The 21,243-nt window shown below is 54.9% G+C and overlaps 1 protein-coding gene and 2 long non-coding RNA genes across 3 annotated transcripts; 2 read left to right on the forward strand and 1 right to left on the reverse strand.

The window, feature by feature from the left end:
* Positions 1–1,454: 1,454 nt before the first annotated feature.
* Positions 1,455–9,091, forward strand: LOC110261063 (uncharacterized). Its single transcript, XR_014806754.1, has 4 exons — positions 1,455–1,576; positions 4,373–4,466; positions 7,591–8,280; positions 8,399–9,091. It is a non-coding gene; the product is annotated as an uncharacterized LOC110261063 (long non-coding RNA).
* A 393-nt stretch (positions 9,092–9,484) lies between these two features.
* Positions 9,485–12,618, reverse strand: ZNF579 (zinc finger protein 579). Its single transcript, XM_013998800.3, has 2 exons — positions 12,548–12,618; positions 9,485–11,592 (listed from the first exon to the last, which is right to left on the reverse strand). Exon 2 carries the CDS (start codon positions 11,588–11,590, stop codon positions 9,902–9,904), a length of 1,689 nt encoding a protein of 562 aa, XP_013854254.1. The 5' UTR covers positions 11,591–11,592; positions 12,548–12,618; the 3' UTR covers positions 9,485–9,901.
* A 1,301-nt stretch (positions 12,619–13,919) lies between these two features.
* On the forward strand, positions 13,920–19,039 carry LOC146402487 (uncharacterized). The gene is made up of 2 exons (XR_014806755.1): positions 13,920–14,942; positions 15,988–19,039. It is a non-coding gene; the product is annotated as an uncharacterized LOC146402487 (long non-coding RNA).
* The last annotated feature ends 2,204 nt before the right edge of the window (positions 19,040–21,243 follow it).

Here is a 21,243-nt window from a genome sequence, read left to right on the forward strand (position 1 = left end):
TGTTCCACCTCTGGATCCACCCATGCCCCCCTCCCTCCTGGAGACGAAAGAGCTGCTTTGGATGGAGGGCAGAGAAGGGCAGCCGGGGCCTGGGCAGCCGGCTGGGCAGCAGCAAATATTTATGGAGCGCGGGTCGGTGCCAGGTATAGTGCTGGGCGTGGTGAGATAAGGGGCCTTGGAGCCCCAGGGACTTGGCTTCAGAGGCTGAATTCCAAGCCGCCCGCGTTGGGGGCCAGGATTGGGGAGTGGAAACTGCTGCCGGTCTGGTGCCTGGGAAAGGACGGCACAGCTCTCTCTGGCTGCATGTCCATGGCCAGCTGGCCGTCCCCTTGGGGCCTCACAGCCCCTCACGTGCTCAGCCCCCAGCTCACCTGGGTCAATGCTCCATGTCCCTGTCCTCAAAAGCCCTCCTCCATCACATCCCCTGCCACGTGCCGGCCAGAAGCCCCGGCTGGTCACTCAGCGCTGCCTCTCTCTCTCCCCCACCACTCCGTCCGTCCGTCCGTCCGTCCATCCATCCGTCTCCCCCCTCTCTCTCTGGCACTGATTTTTTTTCACATTGAAGCATAGTTGCTTTACAACGCTGTGTTAGTTTTGGCATACAACAAAGTGATTCCGTGAGACACACACGACACATTCCTTTTTTTTTTTTTTAAGATTCTTTTCCCTTCTAGGTTATTATAAGATATTGAATACTGTGTTTGTTTCAGGTGTACAGCAAAGTGACTCAGATATATATATATATATATATATATATATATATATACATTTCAGATCTGTTTGCCTTCTAGGTTATTACACAATATTGAACCCAGCTCCCTGCGTTTGCTTCACTCTCCCGTGACGGCAGCTGGCATCTAAAAACATGTAGGCTTGGGGTTCCCAGTGTGACGCAGCGGAAACACATCCAACTAGGAACCTTGGGGCTGCAGTTTGATCCCTGGCCTCGTTCAGTGGGTCGGGGATCCGGCGTTGCTATGACTGGGGTGTAGGTGACAGTGGCTCAGATCCAACGTTGCTGTGGCTGCGGTGTAGGCCGGCAGCTGTAGTTCTGATTGGACTCCTACCTTGAACCTCCATAGGCTGCAGGTGTGGCCCTAAAAAGACAAAAAAAACCAAAAACAAAAAAACAGGTGGGCTTCAGTGAAACACATAGTGTCGTGTTGGGCTATAATATACACTGTTTATATGAGATTACATAGTATTTGTCACCTGATCCACACGGATGCAAATAATTGACTCAATAAATAAACGGGACGGAGAGGACAGAGCAAGTCCCCTGCTTGTATCTGGAACCCACCCCTCCAGAAGGGGCAGCGCCCCCTCTCCAATGGGCTGCACGCAGCGACTTGTTTGCAAAGAGGGGAGGGGTCACCTTACCTCGTGGAAACCTGGCAAAGGCCCACCTCCTGCCAGGTGAGGCCGGTTAACTGCCTCAGCGAAGTCACGTGAGTACTGTGCCCTCCCCCAGAGGACGTGGTACCCGCGCCAGCGGCACCAGGGTCTATCTGCCAGGGATGCCTCGAAATGCACCTGAGAAGGGACCACAGGCCAGTGGAGGTTCAGGAGGCAGGACGTAAGGCCATGGGGTGTCCTGGGTGGGATCCTGGGACAGAAAGCCCTTCGGGAAGATGAGTGAAGCCTGAGGAGGGGGTGGCATTGGCTGGTAGAACTCTGCCAGGCCTGGTTTCTTGGTTTCGTACGGGAACGGGTGGGGACGGCAGGGGAACTTGGCTCCAGGCAGACAGGACAGCTCTGCGCCACCGTAGCAGCTTCCCTGAAAATCTGAAACACGTCTAGAAGAAAAGGGTTCAGAAGAAAAGCAGGTGGGCTTAAGGGGGCTTTTGCTCCCACCCCTCCCCCCCACCCCAGCCTGTTCTCTAAACTCAAACCAGAGGGAATCTGTCGAATCAGGAGAGGGCGTTGTGCTGTCAGGTGTACAGTATCCCTCAGCATTTATCCCACGGTAACATGCAACACGTAGGCATGCCACTGAGCGTGCATTTATTTTATCAAGGACGAGAGGCTGAAATAAATATTTGATATCTTGTTATGATAGGCCTGCTGATGTGTTTAGGGATGGTGTGGACTGCTGTTTGCAAGTTACTTTGAAGTGAATTTTTTTTTTTTTTTTTGCTGTGCCCAAGACATGTGGAAGTTCCCAGGCCAGGGACTGAACCTGCACCCCAGCAGCAACCCAAGCTGCTGCAGTGACAACGCCAGATCCTTAACCTGCTGCACCACCAGAGAACTCCTGAAAAGAATTTTTAAAGGATCGATGTGTGAGGTCTGGCTGTAACTTCCACTCTGTTTTTCTGTGAACCTAAAATGGGTCTAGATAGTAAAATTTATTTTTTTGAAGAGCTGAACGCTGGGGTGTTTCCTGATGGCCTAGCGGGTTAAGGATCCACTGTTCTAACTGCTGTGGCTCAGGTCACTGTGGTGGCGCAGGTTCGATTCCTGGCCTGGGAATTTCTGCATGCTGTGGGCGTGGCAAAAAAATAGGTGGATGATGGTGGGATGAAAGGATGGCTAGATGGAAAGGTTTGCTATGAAGAAACAGCAGAACAATAGAGCAAAATGCTAGGCGTGGACTCAAAGTGAGCGTGTATGTATTCATGCTATAATTCCTTCCATTTTCTATATATGTTAAAGTTTTCTGGACTTCCTGCTATGGCGCAGCGGGTTAATGATCTGGCTTGTCTCTGGCATTGCTGGTTTGATCTCCACCTGATGCCTGGCCTCGGAACTTCCATATGCTGTGGGTGCAGCCCAAAAAATGGAAAAAATTTTTTCAAGGTGTATATTTAAAATTTTTTTTTCAGAGTTCCGTCACGGTGCAGTGAAAACAAATCCAATGAGGAACCATGAGGTTTCGGGTTCAATCCCCGGCCTCACTCAGTGGGTTAAGGATCTGGCATTGCCGTGAGCTGTGGCGTCAGTCTCAGACATGGCTCAGATCTGGCGTTGCTGGGGCTGTGGTCTAGGCCGGCAGCTACAGCTCTGATTAGATCCTTAGCCTGGGTGCCTCCATATGCCACAGGGGTGGCCCTAAAAAGCAAAAAATAAATAAATACTTTTAAAAATTAAAAAAAAATTCATAAGAAATAGCAACAACAACAACAACAAAAAAAGACAAAAGACAAAAAAAAAAAAAAAAAAAAAGGAGTTCCCGTCGTGGCGCAGTGGTTAACGAATCCGACTAGGAACCATGAGGTTGCGGGTTCAGTCCCTGCCCTTGCTCAGTGGGTTAAGGATCCGGCGTTGCCGTGAGCTGTGGTGTAGGTTGCAGACGCGGCTCGGATCCCATGTTGCTGTGGCTCTGGCGTAGGCCGGTGGCTACAGCTCCGATTCAACCCCTGGCCTGGGAACCTCCATATGCCGCGGGAGCGGCCCAAGAAATAGCAACAACAACAACAACAAAAAAAGACAAAAGACAAAAAAAAAAAAAAAAAAAAATCATAGTAAGCTTTATTTAGTCATTTATTTGTTTTTGTCTTTTTAGGGCCGCATCCATGGCATGTGGAAGTTCCCAGGCCAGGGGTCGAATTGGAGCTGCAGCTGCCAGCCTACACCACAGCCACAGCCACACAGGATCTAAGCTGCATCGGCGACCTCCACCACAGCTCACGGCAACACTAGATCCTTAACCCAATGAGCCAAGTCAGGGATTGAACCCGCATCCTCATGGATACTAGTCAGGTTTGTTACCACTAAGCCACGACAGGAACTCCCATAGTAAAACTGAAAAGGGAAGTCAGGAGTTCCTGCTGTGGCTCAGCAGGTTACAAACCCAACCAGTATCCACAAAGACGTGGGTCTGATCCCTGGCTTCGCTCAGTGGGTTAAGGATCCGGCGTGGCTGTGGTGTAGGCCAGCAGCTGCGGCTCTGATTGGACCCCTAGCCTGGTTACTTCCATATGCCTCAGGGGCAGCCCCCCCCCCAAAAAAAAACCCAAAACCAACAAAAGGAAAATCAAATAGTGCCATCCTCTTCACGAGGCCCTCTGAGGCCCTCTCCTCATCTCATTTGGTGTAACATCCTTGCACGTGGCTATTGGATCTGGACCCACCCTCTGCCGTCTCCTGCCCCATCGCTCCCTCCCTCCGCTCAGGCTGGCCGCCCTGCCCCCTGGACACACCCGTCCCACCCCGACCTCAGGGCCTTTGCATCTGCTGTGCCCTCCCCAGGACACGTCCCCAGTTATCCGTGCGTCTCCCCGCTTCGGCTCCTGCTGGGACAGGCCTGTAGTTCCTACCCCACCGGACCCGGTCCAGCCCCGCCCTGACCCTGTGGGCCCCCCACCCCACCCCCCAGATGCTTTATCACTTACTCGCTCACTGCATTTTCATGTCTGTCTCCTCCCACCAGAATGGAAGCCCCACTGGGGAGAGGTGTGTGTCTGCTGTCCTCGGCCACTGGATGATCAGCCTCTTGGAGGGATACCCCACAGAGCAGGAGCGCAGTAAGTACCTGTCAGATCCATGCCCTCGGTGTACTTGTTTATCTGCATCTCCTACCACAGCGTAACCTTGACGTGTCCACTGATGTTTCGCCCACCTCTAAGCACAGGGCACTCCGCAAAGAATTTAGGATCATGGCGCAGTGGTTAACGAATCCGACTAGGAACCATGAGGTTGTGGGTTCTATCCCTGGCCTCGCTCAGTGGGTTAAGGATCTGGCGTTGCCGTGAGCTGTGGTGTAGGGTGCAGATGCGGCTCAGATCCCGCGTTGCTGTGGCTCTGGTGTAGACCAGTGGCTACAGGTATGATTTGACCCCTAGCCTGGGAACCTCCATATGCCGCAGGAGCGGCCCAAGAAAAGGCAAAAAGTTTAAAAAAAAGAAGAAGAATTTAGGGTCACAGTTCTCAGTGTAGTGCAAGGGGTTAAGGATTTCCTACGACCTATGCCACAGATGCAGCTTGGATTCAATCCCTGGCCTGGTAACTTCCATAAGCCGTGGGTGTGGCCAGGAAAAAAAAAATTTTAGGATGAATGAATGAATGGAAGAATGAGAGTTCCCATTGTGGCTCAGTGGAAACAAATCTGACTAGTATCCATGAGGACACAGGTTCGATGCCCGTCCTCCATCAGTGGGTTAAGGATCCCGAGTTGCTGTGGCTGTGTCCTGAGTTGCTGTGGCTGTGGTGTAGGCCAGTGGCTACAGCTCTGATTCGACCCCTAGCCCTGAACTTCCATATGCCGTGGTGCAGCCCTAAAAAGCAAAAAAAAAAAAAAAAAAAAAGAAAGAAAGAAAGAATAGGAGTTCCCATCGTGGTTTAGTGGTTAGTGAATCCAACTAGGAACCATGAGGTTGCAGGTTTGATCCCTGGCCTTGCTCAGTGGGTTAAGGATCTGGCATTGCCATGAGCTGTGGTGTAGGTTGCAGACACAGCTCACATCCCGTGTGGCTGTGGCTCTGGCGTAGCCCGGCGGCTACAGCTCCGACTGGACCCCTAGCCCGGGAAACTCGATATGCCACGGATGCAGCCCTAGAGAAGACAAAAAAAGACCAAAAAAAAAAAAAGTATGAAAAGGGTAAGAATGAATCCTTGTGTTGGGGTTAAGCACACAGGCTTTGGCGTGGACTAGACCTTGGTGTCTGAAGTCATGGAGGGGAGATGCCTTCTTGTGGGACAGCCCTTAAACGGTGGCATCTGACGTCTCCAGAAAGACAGTGTGAGAACCAAATTGCATTGCAGACACCCAGCTGTGCTGCAGAATTGCTTAATGTGCCACCAAACGTCACGCACATTTGGGGGTCAGAAGGGTCGGGAATGAGGGTTTCAGGAGTGGTGTGGTCCTAGGGAAGAAAAACAGGAGAGGCGTCCCCGTCTCGGCTCAGTGCCAGCGAATCTGACCAGCATCCAAGAGGACAAAGGTTCAGTCCCTGCCCTTGCTCCGTGGGTTAGGGATCCGGTATTGCCGTGAGCTGACACGGTTTGGATCTGACGTTGCTGTGGCTCTGGTGTAGGCCGGCGGCTCCAGCTCCGATTCCACCCCTAGGCTGGGAACCTCCATTTGCCTCAGGCGTGGCCCTCGAAAAGGCAAAAAAAAAAAAAAAAGAAAGAAAGAAAGAAAAGGAAAAACAGGAGAATTTTTCTTTATATAGCTGGAGTAGCCATATGCATAGGGACAGAAAGTAGAAGGGTGATTGCTGGGGGCTGGACGGAGGGGAAACGGGGAGTCATTATTGTGTAATGGGGACCGAGGTTCAGTTGGGGATGATGAGAAAGTGCTGCAGATGGAGGACAGTGATGGTTACACACCCAGGTGACTATCCTTAATGCCTCCGAGCTGTACACTTAAATGGCTCACTTGGTAAATTTTATGTATGTTTTACCTCAATAAAAAAAAAAGAACTGGAGGACTTCCCATCATGGCTCAGCGGGTTAATGACCCAACATAGTATCCATGAGGATGTGGGATTGGCCTCGCTCAGTGGGTTAAGGATCCAGTGTTTGCTGTGAGCTGTGGTGTAGGTCATAGACGCGGCTGGGATCCCGTGTTGCTGGGGCTGTGGTGTAAGCCAGCAGCTATAGCTCCGATTTGACCCCTAGCCTGGGAACCTCCATAGGCTGTGGGAATAGCCCTTGAAAAGGCAAAAAGACAAAAAGACAAAAAAAAAAAAGAAAGAAAAAAAAGAAAGTAACGGTGTGCTAATACAATTTACCACGTGGATGGACCTTGAAGACATTACATGAAGGAAGGCAGACACCAAAGGCCGCATGTTGTATGATCCACGTCTATGAAACGTCCAGAAAAGGCAAATCTACAGGAACAGATAATACATTACTGGTTGTCCAGAACTGGAGGCGGACGTGGCTTCTGACAAAGAGGCACGAGAAATCTTGGGGGGCATGGAAATGCTCTAAATCCTCTGAATCGCCTAAAAATCATGCAATGGCTCACTCACATGGAGTGAATTCTGGGGGATCTAAATGGTACCTCGAGAAAGCTGCGGAAGAATTTAAAAAACAGAACCCATAATAGTATCTATCAAATGGTGCCGGTGTGAAGACCCAGGGCGCTAATCCCTGTAAATCTCCTTACAAAGAGACGAGGGGTAACCACTCAGAAATGTGTCTTGGGTTCTGATGAACAGCGTGTGGGGATCCTCGATGTCCGACGCTCAGCACAGGGAACCATGAGGAACTGGGAGAGAGTCACAACCTCTACTGCTCTTGCAGTGGGGACCCCTTGGTTATTTTATCACTTCCGGCATCTGTCCCACGGATGTGGACCTCAGTTTTCTCATCTGCAAAGTGGGAGAACGGGGCCCCATCTCTCAGGCCCGTTTCTTGCCATCGGTTCTGTATTTTGTTCTCGGAAGGCTCATCTTCGGATGCAGCACATCTGCAAGGATGAGTGAGCGGGTGGAGGGGGGAAGGTGGGGAGAGTACCTCTAGTGGGAGGGGGATGCTTTGGGGCTTGGGGACCAGGATGTGTGCAGGGAGGGGCCTTGGAAGGCAGGTCGTGTGGCTGGGAGCTGATGGTGAAAGTTGTCCCGGCCTGGGCTGGGTGCGGGGGTGCTCAGGGCGTGGAGCTGGTCCAGCCTGGGTTCAAATCCCACGTCTGCCGTTTCCTAGCTGTGGGATCTGGACGAGAGACTTCTGCTCCGAGCACTGTTTCCACTTCCGGAAAATGGTGAGGATATTTCCTCGGTCCCAGTGGGGACCTAGGATTCCTGAGACCCTCTCTGTCCCAACCTGGGAGAAGAAGAAGAACGAGGCCACGACAGCAAGTCCTCCCAGCGGCCCACCCCTGTCTGCAGCCCTTCGCACAAATGCAAAGGGCTTGATTCACGGTAGTGATCACGGGAGAGGGACAAGGGCCTACTTAGCATTCATCCTGTTCGCCCCATCTATGAATGGGGCTACACGCTTGCCTCCTTCACTGAGTTGTGTCCATGAGATTGTGCAGAAAAGGTGTCTGGCCCACATTTGGAGGAGGTACCAGGGAGCCACTGAAGGTTCGGGGGGAAGGGAGGTGGTGGCTTGCATGTAGGGAAAGCACCTCCCAGCCCCTGCTTCTCCCCAACACCGGAGGTTTAGTTCCTGCTGCTGGGAGGATTTAGTGCTCCTCCTTGGAAACGCTGATTTATTCGTGCCCATATTTCATTATCCTTCATTTCCCCCCCTGGTCCGTAAGCTCCATGAGAGCAGGTGCTCAGCTTGGTCTGTCTCATCCCTGGACCCCCGGCTTCCAGCCCTGGGTGGCGGTGAACGCAGAGATGAAGTGTCCACTGGGCCAGGCCTCCTTCCAAGGCCTCAGCCAAGGTGTGTGGTTCAGTCTGGGGCAGTGGGATTCTGCAGAGCTCGGGGTGCTCCCTCCTCTCCCCTCCCTGACCGCCCCACCTGTCCAGCTTCCCTCCCGCCTGTGTTTTCACCTTCCCAGGGAAGGAACCTTCCCTCTCCAGCCTGGGTGACTCTGCTTGCTCCCCTGGAAAACAAGGATGACCCCCGCCCCCTCCCTCGCCCCTGGCCTTACAGGCATGAAGATACCTGCATGGTCAGTGTCATTATGGGCATAGGGCCAGAGAGCTCCATCGGCGGGCCTGGGGTCGGAGGAAGAGGAGTTTAGGGAGAATTGAATTAGAGCCATCGTCCCCCCCCACCACTACTGGGACCTAAACAAATGGGTTAAAAAAACACACATACACACACAGCTGGAGGATCTGGAGAAAGTGACACTTCCACCTGACCCCCAGGTCCTTGTGGTGTCTCAAACATGCAGCCCCCACCCACCGCCACGCGGCCTTTGCCTGCGCTGTGCCCTCCCTCCTCCTGGCTCTTCCTTCAGGTCACAAGGTCAAATGTCATCTCACCAGAGACCCTGCCTTCCCAACGGGCTCTCTCATCACAGCGCCCTGTAATTTCCTTGGAAGCCCTTATCAATACCTGATGTTCGACTGCAGATTGGTTTATCATCTAGGGCAGAGAGGTCTAGTGGGATTTTTTGCCATGTGGAATGTTCTAGATCTGTGCTAACAGGGTAGCCACCGGCCACGTGGGGATACTGGGCACTTGAAATCGCATGATGGAGGAACTGAACTTGTCGTCTTATTAAATTTTAATTATTTTATTGTAAGTGGACTGACTTATTCTCAATTTAAATGGAAACAGCCCCCTGTGGCTTGTAGCTAAACCATGTTGGATTGTGTAGGTCTGTGATTCCAGCTTCTCCTCGAGTGGCCTGCTCTTTTCCGCATCCCCAGGGCCTGCACTGTGCCTGGTCAGTGCTTGATGAGTGAATGCACGCAGGGATCCCTGAAGATGCCCCGGGGACAGACTGCAGCGTGTCTTCTCCCAGTGCTGTTTGTCCTCCGGAGCGTCTTGCTTGGCTGAGGGCCTCCTGTGGCCTGATGTGGGTACCTGCATCCTTCCTGCTCTGAACCCCAGCTCAGAGCCTGCTGGACAAACCCTGCTCATCCCGACGCCCTCAGCCAGCCCTCCCCCCACAGACAGCCTCACTCTCTCTAGCTCCACGAACTCACATTTATTCACAGACAGACAAAGGGACAGGGGCAGACCTTTGCTCACGGGGGACCCCCAGGGCCTGGCAGTTCCAAAGAGGTGATGGTGTCCAGTGTGTGTAGTGGGGACAGCCAGGCTGGGGTCCCCCTCAGTCTCCATTCCTCTGGCTACGTCCTCTGCTCCGTCTGTGCATCAGTGTTGTGCCTTCAGACGTGTGCGGAGAAGAGCAGTTTCTAACCAGCATCGGGGGCGGGGGGGCCTGGGGGTGGGCGACTGGGAGGGAGGGGCGGTCCAGCCCCTCCCCTTAGTGTCCAGGGCTGAATGGGGAGGGGTGGGTACACAGAGGCGGTGCCTCTCCTCAACTGCCCTCCTTCTTCTCGCAAACCGGGAGCCGAACTGGAGGGGCCAAGAGCAGGTGTGAGGGTCAGGAGGCCAGGCCGCCCAGTCCCCGCAGGTGAGCCTTGCTGTCAATCTCTTCCTCCTCCATCTCGAAGGCTGAGTGGTCTTGGCTGTCGAAACACGAGGCGCTGAGGAAGACAGGGGGTGCCGGCGGCGACCGGGGCGGGGTGCCCGGGGAGGGCGGCTCTTCCTTGATGTGTGCGATGGGCAGCAGGAGCCCGTCTCCCTCCTGGCCGGCCGGGGGCGGCGGGGGCGGCGGGGGCGACGGCGGGGCCTGGGCCTGGAGCGCCTGCTGCGCGGCAGCGGCCCTCTCCAGCTCGGCGCGGTGGCAGCGCTGGTGGCGCAGGAGGCTGTAGGCGCGCGAGAAGCGCCGCGAGCAGTGCGGGCACGGGTGCGGGGCCGGGCCCCCCGCGTGCACCTGCGCGTGGCGGGCCAGGTCGGCCAGCCGCTTGAACTCCCGCTGGCAGCGCACGCACTGGAAGGGGCGCGCCCCCGAGTGGGTCACCCCGTGCTGCCGCAGGTGCGCCCGGCGCCGGAAACCTTTGCCGCACTCGGGGCACCAGAAGCGGGGCTCCCCGGCGGGGGGCCTGGCCGGGGCCGCGTCCCCTCCGTTCTGCCCGCCTTCTCCACCCTCCGCGGCGGCCCCGCACTCCGCCCCTTCGCCCCCCTCGGGCCCCTTCCCTGAGTTCCGTGCGCCCGTTGCCTTCTCGTCCTTCTTGCCCGCCGTGGGCAGCGGGGCCAGGAGGCTCAGCGCGCCGTGGACTCGGCGGTGCTGGCGGAGGTAGGAGGCGAGGCGGAAGGCCAGGCCGCAGTCCGTGCACACGAAGGGGCGGTCGGTGGAGTGGACCAGCCGGTGGCGGGACAGCGACCAGGGCCTGGCGAAGGCCTTGAGGCAGATGGAGCACTGGTGGCGCTTGGGGCGCGGCGGCGGCCCCCCTTCGCCCTCTTGTTCACCCTCGGGGCGCAGACACGGGTGCGCTTTGAGCTCGCCCTTGGTGGCGAAGGCTTCGCGGCAGCGGAGGCACAGCAGCGTCCAGTCGGCCTGGAGCAGAACCTGCTTCTCCTCCTGCCGCCCGGCTGCCAGAGCCAGCTCGGCCCTCAGCTCCGCTGCTCCGGCCTCGGCCTCCTCCTCCTCGGATTCGCGGGGCTCCACGCTCGTGGCCGCCGCCAGCGTGGCCGGCTCCGCCGTGGACCACGTCTCGGGCCGCGCCACCGCCGCCTCCTCCTCCGCGGCTCCCGCTGCAGCGGAGGTGGGCTGCTCGGCGCCCTTGCCCTGCGGGCCCCAGGCGGACTCGGCCGCCTCCTTGGCCGCCCTCTCCATGGCCAGCTCCACCCCGCCGCCCGCGTGCTCCTGGGCCAGGTGACGCCTGAGCTGGGCGGGCTCGGGGAAGGTGCGGGGGCAGGCGGCGCAGCGGAGCGGGGGCTGCGGCCCGTGGCCACGCAGGTGGCGTGAGAGGTGGGCAGGCCGGCGGAAGGCCTTGGGGCACAGGGGGCAGGCGTGGGGCCGCAGGCCCGAGTGGCTCAGCCTGTGCCGGGAGAGGTAGTAAGGGAAGCGGAAGAGGCGGCCACAGGTGGGGCAGGGCAGGGGTGCCCGAGGGGCTCCAGCGCCCCCCCTGCCACGGCCCCGGCCTCTACCACGGCCGCGGCCACGGCCTCGGCCCCGGCCCCGGTGAGGTGGGCTGCCCTGGGCTGGTGGAGGAGGCTGCGGATCCATGCCTGCAAAGAGAAAAGGGAGAGGTGGGGGGCGTGCAGAGACACAAGCAGCGACAGAGAGAGACGGAGATGCAGAGGGGGTCAGACACTTAGCCCCCGAGGGAGAGAGTGGCGGACGAAAAAGGCAGAGGGGAGAGGCAGAGACTGGCAGAAACAGAAAGACAGCAGAGTGAGAGGCAGAAAGCGGGAGAGAGTGACGGGGGGACACCCAGCAGAGACAGAGATGAAGAGAAAACAAAGAGATGTGGGCAGATATGGTGCAAACAGAGATCAGAGGGACCAGGGCAGGGCCGAGGGAGGGAGAGACGGGAACAGAGGGAACAAGGCAGAGAGAGACGCAGGAAGGGACAGGAGCAGACGAAGTCAGGGACCTGCTTTTTCTCCAGGGACCCCGCTGGAAGGGTTTGGGAGGGGCTGAGAACAAGCTGTTGGTGCCGGGACTGGAGAGGTGGGTGGGATTCAAAATCAGGAGGCCCCGGAAATGGAGTGTGGGTGCCCAGATGCCAGGGGCTGGGAGAGGCCAGGAGTGGGGAGGGGGCTGGGGGCCCGGATTCCCGGGCTGAGGTTGGGGCCTGGGGGCAGGGAGGGTTGGGAGATGACTGGGAGTCAGCACCATGGCTTCGGTAGGTGCAGGGTAGGGATTCCTGGGTCCCAGCCGGGAGAGGGCTGGAGGAGGGGGCTGGGCCCTTGAGACAAGGGACAGGAGGGGCCTGGGGGTCCCCGCTGCTCCAAATGTCCAGGGAGAAGGAGGCTAAGGGCCAGGCCCTGGACCCCCCAGGAAGGCTGCTGGGCATCTGGAGCCCTAGGTCCCGGGGGTGGGGGGGGCAATCTCCCCACTGGGCCCAGCCTGCAGCTCCCCGCAGGCATGATCAGCATAATTGGGGCCACCATCGAGGCCTCGCAGATTTCTGACCCCAGGACCTGGGGTTCGCCCCGATGGCTGGCACCCCATTCTTACCTCCGCCTCCTTTGCTCCTTTCTTCCTTCCCCGCGGCTGGCCGAGCCCAGACGGTGGTGGCGGGGAGGGAGGGCCCCGTGCGGGGTGGGGGGTGGAGGAGGCTGGGCTCGGTGTCACCGCCTAAGTGGTCCCCCCGGAAACCCGGCCTTTCATCAGAGCCTGAGAGAGGAAAGACTGGCTGGGAAGCCGGAAGAGGGTGGACGCGGGGACCCAGGGGGCGGAGGAGGAGGGCAGCTTGGACTCCAAAGTCCCATGAGGGGAGGGGACTGACGGCCTGTCCTCTCGTCTCGGGGAGGGAGGAGGGGACTGGGGGCCCGGGAGGCTGGGTCCTGCCCCCCTTCCCTCCCAAACAGACACACACATTCATTCATTCCTTCAACAAATACACATTTATCAGGTCCTGTCTGTGCCAGGCACTGTGCTGGGTCAGGGAGGGTGGCCAGGAAAGGAGATGAATGAGGCAGTGACGCACGCTTCAGGGAGAGTACTGGGAATCTGGACCAGATCCTGGCTCCAGCCTCCCCGTGGCTGCCTGAGCACGTCCCCATCTCTGTGCCTCCGTCGCCCCCTCTGCCATAGACCTTGCATGTACTCACTTGACTCTAGGAGACCAGTTCCTCACGCTGCTACATTATTCACTCAATCCTAAACCACCAGTATTTACTGAGTACCTACTATGGGCTAGCTCTGTCCTTGGTGCTGGAGCTGCCGAGGCAAAGACAGAGGCCCTTGGACCCTGTCCTCAGGGAGCTCACAGTCTGATGAAGGAGGCAGAGAGACACAGACCCAGTTACCCTTCTGGACAGTGAGTTCTAAAGCAGTGATCAGGATGCGGTGGGATTGCGGGGAGGAGAGAAGGCAGATGAAGAGCGATTCCTTGAAAGCTTCCTGAACACAGGATGTTTTGGCAGAAGCCTGCAGGAGGAACGCCAAGGGTGAGGAATGGGGGAAGCAATGGAAATGGGAGAGAAATGTCCCCGCATGGCCATATCTCAAATCCCAATGTGCAGCAGCAGAGGCTTGCCTGCTGCAGGAGTATACCTGCAGCTTAATGCTCATCATTCACGTGAACTCCATGCTAAACGTTGTTGACCAGAATATGGGAAAGAGGAGTTCCCGTCGTGGCGCAGTGGTTAACGAATCCGACTAGGAACCATGAGGTTGCGGGTTTGATCCCTGGCCTCGCTCAGTGGGTTAAGGATCCGTCGTGGGCTGTGAGCTGTGGTGTAGGTTGCAGACGCAGCTCGGATCCCGCGTTGCTGTGGCTGTGGTGTAGGCGGGCGGCTACAGCTCCGATTAGACCCCTAGCCTGGGAACCTCCATATGCTGCAGAAGCAGCCCTAGAAAAGGCAAAAAGACAAAAAAGAAAAAAAAGGGAGAGAGAAAGAAGAAGAAGAATATGGGAAAGAAGTTTTCATACATGGCTGGGCAGGGAGTAAAAGCTGGAACAGTTTTAATGAGTGAGCAATTCTGGAACTTATCCTTTGGCTAGATCTACTCATAAACATGCCCCAGACGGTACCAGTCAATCGCTGCAGTATTGTGCTTCCCTGCAAACGACAGGAAACTCACTAACTGGCCATCGGTCAGGGATTTGAGTGATTAATCTACCCAGCAGAATGACATGTATCCATAAAAAAGAATGAAGACGTCCTCTGTGTCAAAATATGGAAAAGCTCCAAGTGATAATTTGAATGGGAGGAGAAACAGAAGGAGCACAGCCTCAAGTCTGCTCTATCTGTGCTTATCCGAGGGTTGTGTCTGGGAGAACTGGGAGGAGAGGGAAGAAACTGGCAACATTGTCTACCTCTTAGGACTGAAACTTACTACACTCTGTCCCTCGGTGCTTTTGGAATCTGAAGCCCTGGGAGTATGTTCTGTACCCAACTAAGTAAAGGAAAACAAACAAGGGATAATAGAAATAAATAAAATGAAAGTATATGATAGCTTCCTCTTGTACTCTATAAATACAAAAACATTTTTTCCTCCTTACATTAAGGAGTAGTAACACGATTCTCCCATTTCGCAGGGCAGGAAAGTGAGATACTGAGAGTTTCCAAGTAGGGAGTCTAAGTTTTTGCATTTCACAAAGAAATGGGAGAAATGATAGCGGGTCAGGAGCATGATGTTGAAAGGCACCTGGTCAGCGTTCCCATCGTGGCTCAGTGGAAACGACTCTGACTGGCATCCATGAGGATGCGGGATCGATCCCTGGCCACGCTCAGTGTATTAAGGATCTGGTGCTGCTGCGAACTGTGGAGTAGATCGGAGACGTGGCTGTGGCTGTGGCTTTGACCCCCTTGCCTGGGAACCTCCATGTGCTGTGGATATGGCCCTACGAAGCAAAATAAATAAATAAATAATTTTTAAAAAGCACCTGGTGGGGGGGTTTCCCGTTATGGCTCAGTGGTTAGCGAATCCGACTGGGAACCATGATGTTGTGGGTTCGACCCCTGGCCTTGCTCAGTGGGTTATAAGATCCAGCGTTGCTGTGAGCTGTGGTGTAGGTTGCAGATGCGGCTCGGATCCCGCGTTGCTGTGGCCGTGGCGTAGGCGGGTGGCTACAGCTCCGATTAGACCCCTAGCCTGGGAACCACCATACGCCGAGGGAGCGGCCCAAGAAATGGCAAAAAGAAAAAAAAAAAAAAAAGCACCTGGTCCATAATACTGTATTTTTAAGGGTTTATACATATGGAGCAAAAGTCTAAACACATCCATGGAAACAATAAACACCACATTTGGGGGTAAGAGTTACCTTGGAAAAGGGAGGGGCAAGCAGCTCTTGGGGGGGAAGGGCTATGCCAGGAGTCAGGCTTATCTCAGGTTTTAAAGCTGGCAGACCATATAAGGGGTGGGTGCACTTTTTTAGTGGTTACACTACATTTTTACCATTTGAAGTGTGCATCTCAGTGGCGCCAAGGACATCCACAAAGTTGTGTAGCCATCCTCATTATCTACTTCGAGACATTTTCATCCCTGCAAACGGAAACCCAGATCCGTTCATCCATCATTCCCAGTCCCTTCTCCCCCCTCCCCTGCCCCCAGCTACTGGCAACCAAAAATCGTCTTTCTGTCTCTATGGATTTGTCTGCTATGGATATTACTATTGAGTCATCCAGCATGTGGTCCGGATGACTGGCTTCTTTCACTTAGTGTTTTCGAGGTCCATCCTTGTAGTAGCCTGTGTCAGCACTTCATTCCTTTTTTGCTTATTTTATTTTATTTTTGTCTTTTTTGCCATTTCTTGGGCCACTCCTGCGGCATATGGAGGTTCCCAGGCTAGGGGTTGAATCGGAGCTGTAGCCACTGGCCTACACCAGAGCCACAGCAACGTGGGATCCGAGCCGGGTCTGCAACCTACACCACAGCTCACGGCAACGCCGGATCCTTAACCCACTGAGCGAGGCCAGGGGCCAAACCTGCAACCTCATGGTTCCTAGTCGGATTCGTTAACCACTGCGTCACGACGGGAACTCCCTGCTTTTCTTTTTATAGCCACACCTGCTGCATATGGAAGGTCTCAGGTGAGGGGTCCAATCGGAGCTGCGGCTGAGGGCCTGCACCACAGACACAGCAGCACCAAATCCAAGCTGCATCTTCGACCTATGCCGCAGCTGAGCAGCCACCAGATCCCTAACCCAGTGAAGGAGGCCAGTGATCAAACCCGCATCCTCAGAGACACTATGTAGGGTTCTTAACCTGCTGAGCCTCAGCAGGAATGCCCTTTCATTCCTTTATATGGCTGAATAATATTCCATCGTATGGGCATACTATATTTTATGTATTCATTTGCCTATGGCCGCTGGGTTGTTTCTAGTTTTTGGCTGTTAACAGTTCTGTCACAAACATTTGTTACACACACATTTTTGTTTTAATGGCTGTTTTCAGTTCTTCTGAGTATATACCTCGGGTATGTGAATGTGTTATTATTTTATTCTATTTTGAAGCCCTAAAATATTTTTTTTCCGCAATAAAAGAAACGGGAGTTCCTGTTGTGGCTCAGTGGAAACGACTCTGACTAGTATCCATGAGGATGCAAGTTCAATCCCCGGCCTCACTCAGCGGGTTCAAGATCTGGCATTGCCCCATGAGCTGTGGCGTAGGTGGCAGACGCCGCTCGGATCTGGCGTTGCTGTAGCTGTGGTGTAGGCCGGCGGCTGTAGGTCTGACCCCTGGCCTGGGAACCTCCATATGCCTTGGGTGAGGCCCCCCCCCAAAAAAATAAATTAATAAATGAAACGAATTCAGGGATGAAGGTGACGGGAAGGAAATTTCAGAGCGATCAGCATGTTGTGTGTGTGTGTGTAGGCAAGGAAGGAGGTGGGGATCGTGTCTTAAGGGAGATTTGGGGCCGCATCAAAGGCGATCAGAGCTCTGTCTGGCCGCCTGGGCCAGGCTGAATGCTGGATGCATTCCGAGTGTACTGAGAAGCCATTGAAAAGGTTTTAGGCTGGAGAGTCACATGATCCGATTAGTGTTTTAGAGACATTCCTGTGGGACTCGCGCGGAGGCCCCTCCGGATGCTGGAGAGCCCCAAGCAGGGAGCTGGGAGGCGGTGGGGCCAGGGTCCAGGTGAGAGATGGGGCCTGAGCAGGGCTGGCCTCGGGTTGGGCAGGAGGTTCCCGGGCAGGGGGCGGGGCCTGGCTCTGATTGGCTCAGGGCTGCACCCCTGGCTGCCATTTCCGCCTCAACTGCCCCCTCATTGGCTCTCCCGCTTCCAGCCCCCTCCCTCTGGGATCCAGGAATCCAGGTTGTGTCGGTCCTGCCCTCAACCCCATTCCGGTGGCCCGCACCTCTTCCTCTCCACCTTCCTCACCTATAGCCCTCGCCCTGCGTGTCTGCACCCTGGAGCCTCCGTGACCTGATTCCTGCCTTTCTGCCTCTGCGTCGCCCTACGCCAGCCACGCTGCCTTCTGCGCTCGTTCGGACTCAGGGCCTTTGCACGTGCCGTTCATGGCCTGGAATGCCTGTCTCCTAGATGTTCACAGTGTTCCTGCTTCTTCCCGGGACACCTGTCCTGCCCACCTTAGCTAACAGAGCTGGCCCATCATCCTCTTTCTTGTCCTTGCTCTGCCCTAATTGTCAGCACTGTACTTAGGGCAATCGAACATTAGGCTGCTTGTCGACTACCCCCCCCCCCCCCGCCCTTGGCCTATTTCCCCTTCCACTGCAAAATCAACTCTCTGAGGTCAGGGGTTGGCTTCGCCTGTTCGTTTAATTGCTCTCTCCTCTGAAAGTCTCGCATCTAGACCAGTATTTGTGGGTGAATAAAGAGGGACGAAGGGTGGGAAGGCGTGAGGCGCACCCTGGAAGGGAGGAAGACTGCGGTGGCGGGTGTGCAGAGCGCAGGTGAGCGGGCAGGGCCCGAGGCCGGTCCACCCTTGCGCGCGCGGCGAGTCAGCTCCACCCACAGAGGTGGGAGTCGCCCTCATCTGGCCAGTGATCGCTACTCTGGAAGGGTGGAGATCGCTCCCAGGATGAAATCCGCTCCCTCGGCCCCCGAACGTCAATGAACACATCGATAAAATGGGGCCACGGTTTCAGGAGTCGGGGACAAGGTCCAGCCCACCACCTGGCACTGGGAGACACTCGGGAAAGGGGGCGAGTCCCTTTCGCTACCGTCTCAGAAGAGAAGGGATTAGGGTGGAGGTGAGCTGAGGCGGGAAGTCCCTATTCGCTCCTCCGCCGCCAGGCGGCCATCTCCATGACAACCCTGGCCCTTTTCCAGGCCCTCCGGGGACCCGATCCCTGGGGGCGGCTCCTGCCCCTGGGGGCGGCGGCTTGTCTAAGGAGGCGGGTCTTGTTTCTCCAAGGCAGAGGATTTTTTCTTTTTCTTTCTTTTCTTTTCTTTTCTTTTTTTTTTAACCCCGTCTGATTTCCCCATCCTGAGCAGTAGTGGCCGAGTGGAAAGGACTATTTCTAAGGTTGAGGATTCCCAGGGGCCGACATAGAGCCTCGTCAAACGACAATTGTGGATCTCCAAGCAAAAAGTGCCGGCGTTGAATGCCGAAGTCTTCCTTCTCCTTCTCCTAAACTTAACGCCCTTTTTCCTTGTGAAATATAAGATGTACAAATTAAAAGGGCACGGTATAAACGCACAGTTTAACACATAATTACAAAAGAATCACCAGATTAAGAAATGGAATGTTGGAGTTCCCGTCGTGGCGCAGTGGTTAACGAATCCGACTAGGAACCATGAGGTTGCGGGTTCGGTCCCTGCCCTTGCTCAGTGGGTTAACGATCCGGCGTTGCCGTGAGCTGTGGTGTAGGTTGCAGACGCGGCTCGGATCCCGTGTTGCTGTGGTTCTGGCGTAGGCCAGTGGCTACAGCTCCGATTCAACCCCTAGCCTGGGAACCTCCATATGCCGCGGGAGCCGCCCAAGAAATAGGAACAACAACAACAACAAAAGACAAAAGACAAAAAAAATTTTAAAAAAAATTTAAAAAAAACTAAAGAGAAGGATTTAAAAAAAAAAAAAAGAAAGAAAGAAATGGAATGTTGGAGTTCCCGTCGTGGCACAGGGGTTAACGAATCCGACTAGGAACCATGAGGTTGTGGGTTCGATCCATGGCCTTGCTCCGTGTGTTAAGGATCTGGTGCTGCGGTGATCTGTGGTGTGGGTTACAGATGCGGCTCAGATCCTGCGTTGCTGTGGCTGTGGTGTAGGGCAGCAGCTATAGTTCTGATTAGACCCTTAGCCTGGGAACCTCCGTATGCCGTGGGAGCGGCTCAAGAAAAGACAAAAAGACAAAAAAAAAAAAAAAAAAGAAAGAAAGAAAGAAAGAAAGAAATGGAATGTTGGCGACCACCGCAGAACCCATAGACGTTTCCGCAATGTCCCACCCCGAGTTCAACCCCTCCAACCCCACCGTTCCGAGTTTTATGGAAAAAATGTTTTTCCTGCTCTTCTCGCACCCACAACGCATCCTCAACAATTTGACAATTTAATTTTGCTTGCTTTTGAATGTACCCCGTGCATCTGGTTGCTTGTATCTGGCTTCTTTGTATCTTTCATTCATATAATTGTGTGTATCTGTACTCGTTTATTCTCTTGCTGTATTCCACAGCATACTTTATTAATCATACGTTACGATCCACTCTGTTGTTGATGAATGTCTTAATCCTTTTGGGCTGATAGAACAAAACATTACAGACTGGCTCGGATCTGGCGTTGCTGTGGCTGTGTCTGCCGGCAGCTGCAGCTCCAACTCAAACAGCACGGGAACTTCCGCATACTGCAGGCACGGTCCTAAAAAGGAAAAGACAATACAAAAAACAAAACAAACAAACAACCCCCCCCCCAAAATCAGAGTTCCCATTGTGTCTCAGCAGGTTATGAATCAGAATAGTATCCACGGAGATGTGAGTTCGATCTCTGGCCTCACTCAGTAGGTTAAGGGTCTGGTATTGCCGTGAGCTGTGGTGTAGGTCACAGATGTGGCTCGGATCTGGCGTTGCTGTGACTGTGGTGTAGGCTCTAGCATAGGCGGGCAGCTGCAGCTCTGATTCGGCCCCTAGCCTGGGAACTTCCATATGCTGCAGGTGCGGCCCTAAAAAGCAAAAAAAAAAAAAAAACCCACAGACTGGAGGGCTTATACACAACAGAAATTTATTGCTTTCAGTTCTGGAAGTTGGGAAGTCCCAGATCAAGATGCCAGCATGGTCATCTTCTGGTGAGGCCCCTATTCCTGGTTGATAGCCATAGGCCTTTTTGCTGTGTCCTCCTGGTGGCAGGGGCTAGGGAATCCCTCTGGTGCTTCTTCTTTAAAGGCACTAATTCCATTCATGGGGGCTCCACCCTCATGACTTAAGCATCTTCCAAAGGCTCCACCTCCAAATACCATCACATTAGGCATGAGGAGTCTGACAAATGATTTGTGGTGGGGAGACACCAAAGCTCAGACCTTAGCAATGGACATGTCCATTGTGCTGAGTTCAGGGCCGTATATTTTTCTGCCGTGAATGTTCTTATAAGCAGCTCCTGGGGCGGGTGAACACGAGTTTCTCTAGGGTTTGTGCCTGTCCATGGAACGTGCACAGCTTCAGCCTTATTAGAGCCTGCTCATCTCTCAAGCGCCTCCAACTTAAGATGCTCAGAACTCTTAATCCCTCCAGCCTCCACCCCGACTTGTTCTCTCTCCATTTTCTGGTCTTAATACAAAGTGCTACCACATAGCCAGTCCTTCCTGACTCCTCCTTTTCCCTTGCACACGCACACGCACAATGCACGCTGGTGCATTCCACCTCCAGAATTCATCTGGAGCCCACCTCTTTCTGTCCATCCCTCTGCTCCCGGCCCCCAGCCCTCTCCCCTGGGGGACTGCAGTAGCCTTCACTCTGCCCCTCCAGGCCCTCATCCACTCAGCAGCCAAGGGGAACCCTTGGAAATTGCGAGCGTCCTCACTTCCCTTCACACTTAAAATCGTGCTTGCCGTTGCCCACAAAGCACAATCCAATGGCTCTCTTGGCCACCAAGGTGTGTGCCACCCTGTTTATCTCTGCACTCATCTCACCCGCCCTGTCTTGTGCTCACTCCCGTCCCGGGCCCATCCACGAGCCCACCCCGCCAGCCCCTCCTCACCTGCCTCTGGCCTCAGATCAAATACCAGCTCTGCAGAGAAGCCCCCCTCTACCCCTGCCGGACCACCCCACCTAAGGTGGCACAGTCTAGCCACAGTTTTCTTAACGACGTATT

Source organism: Sus scrofa, chromosome 6, assembly GCF_054392235.1.
Source record: "Sus scrofa isolate SSC_HxYL_T2T_F1_AM1 chromosome 6, Sscrofa_HxYL_maternal_Yorkshire_Landrace_v2.0, whole genome shotgun sequence".
Lineage (NCBI taxonomy): Eukaryota > Metazoa > Chordata > Mammalia > Artiodactyla > Suidae > Sus > Sus scrofa.

Bases quoted from the DNA above. Each gene is read 5' to 3' on its own strand.
- ZNF579 (XM_013998800.3), bottom strand. From the start codon at position 11,590: ATGGATCCGCAGCCTCCTCCACCAGCCCAGGGCAGCCCACCTCACCGG.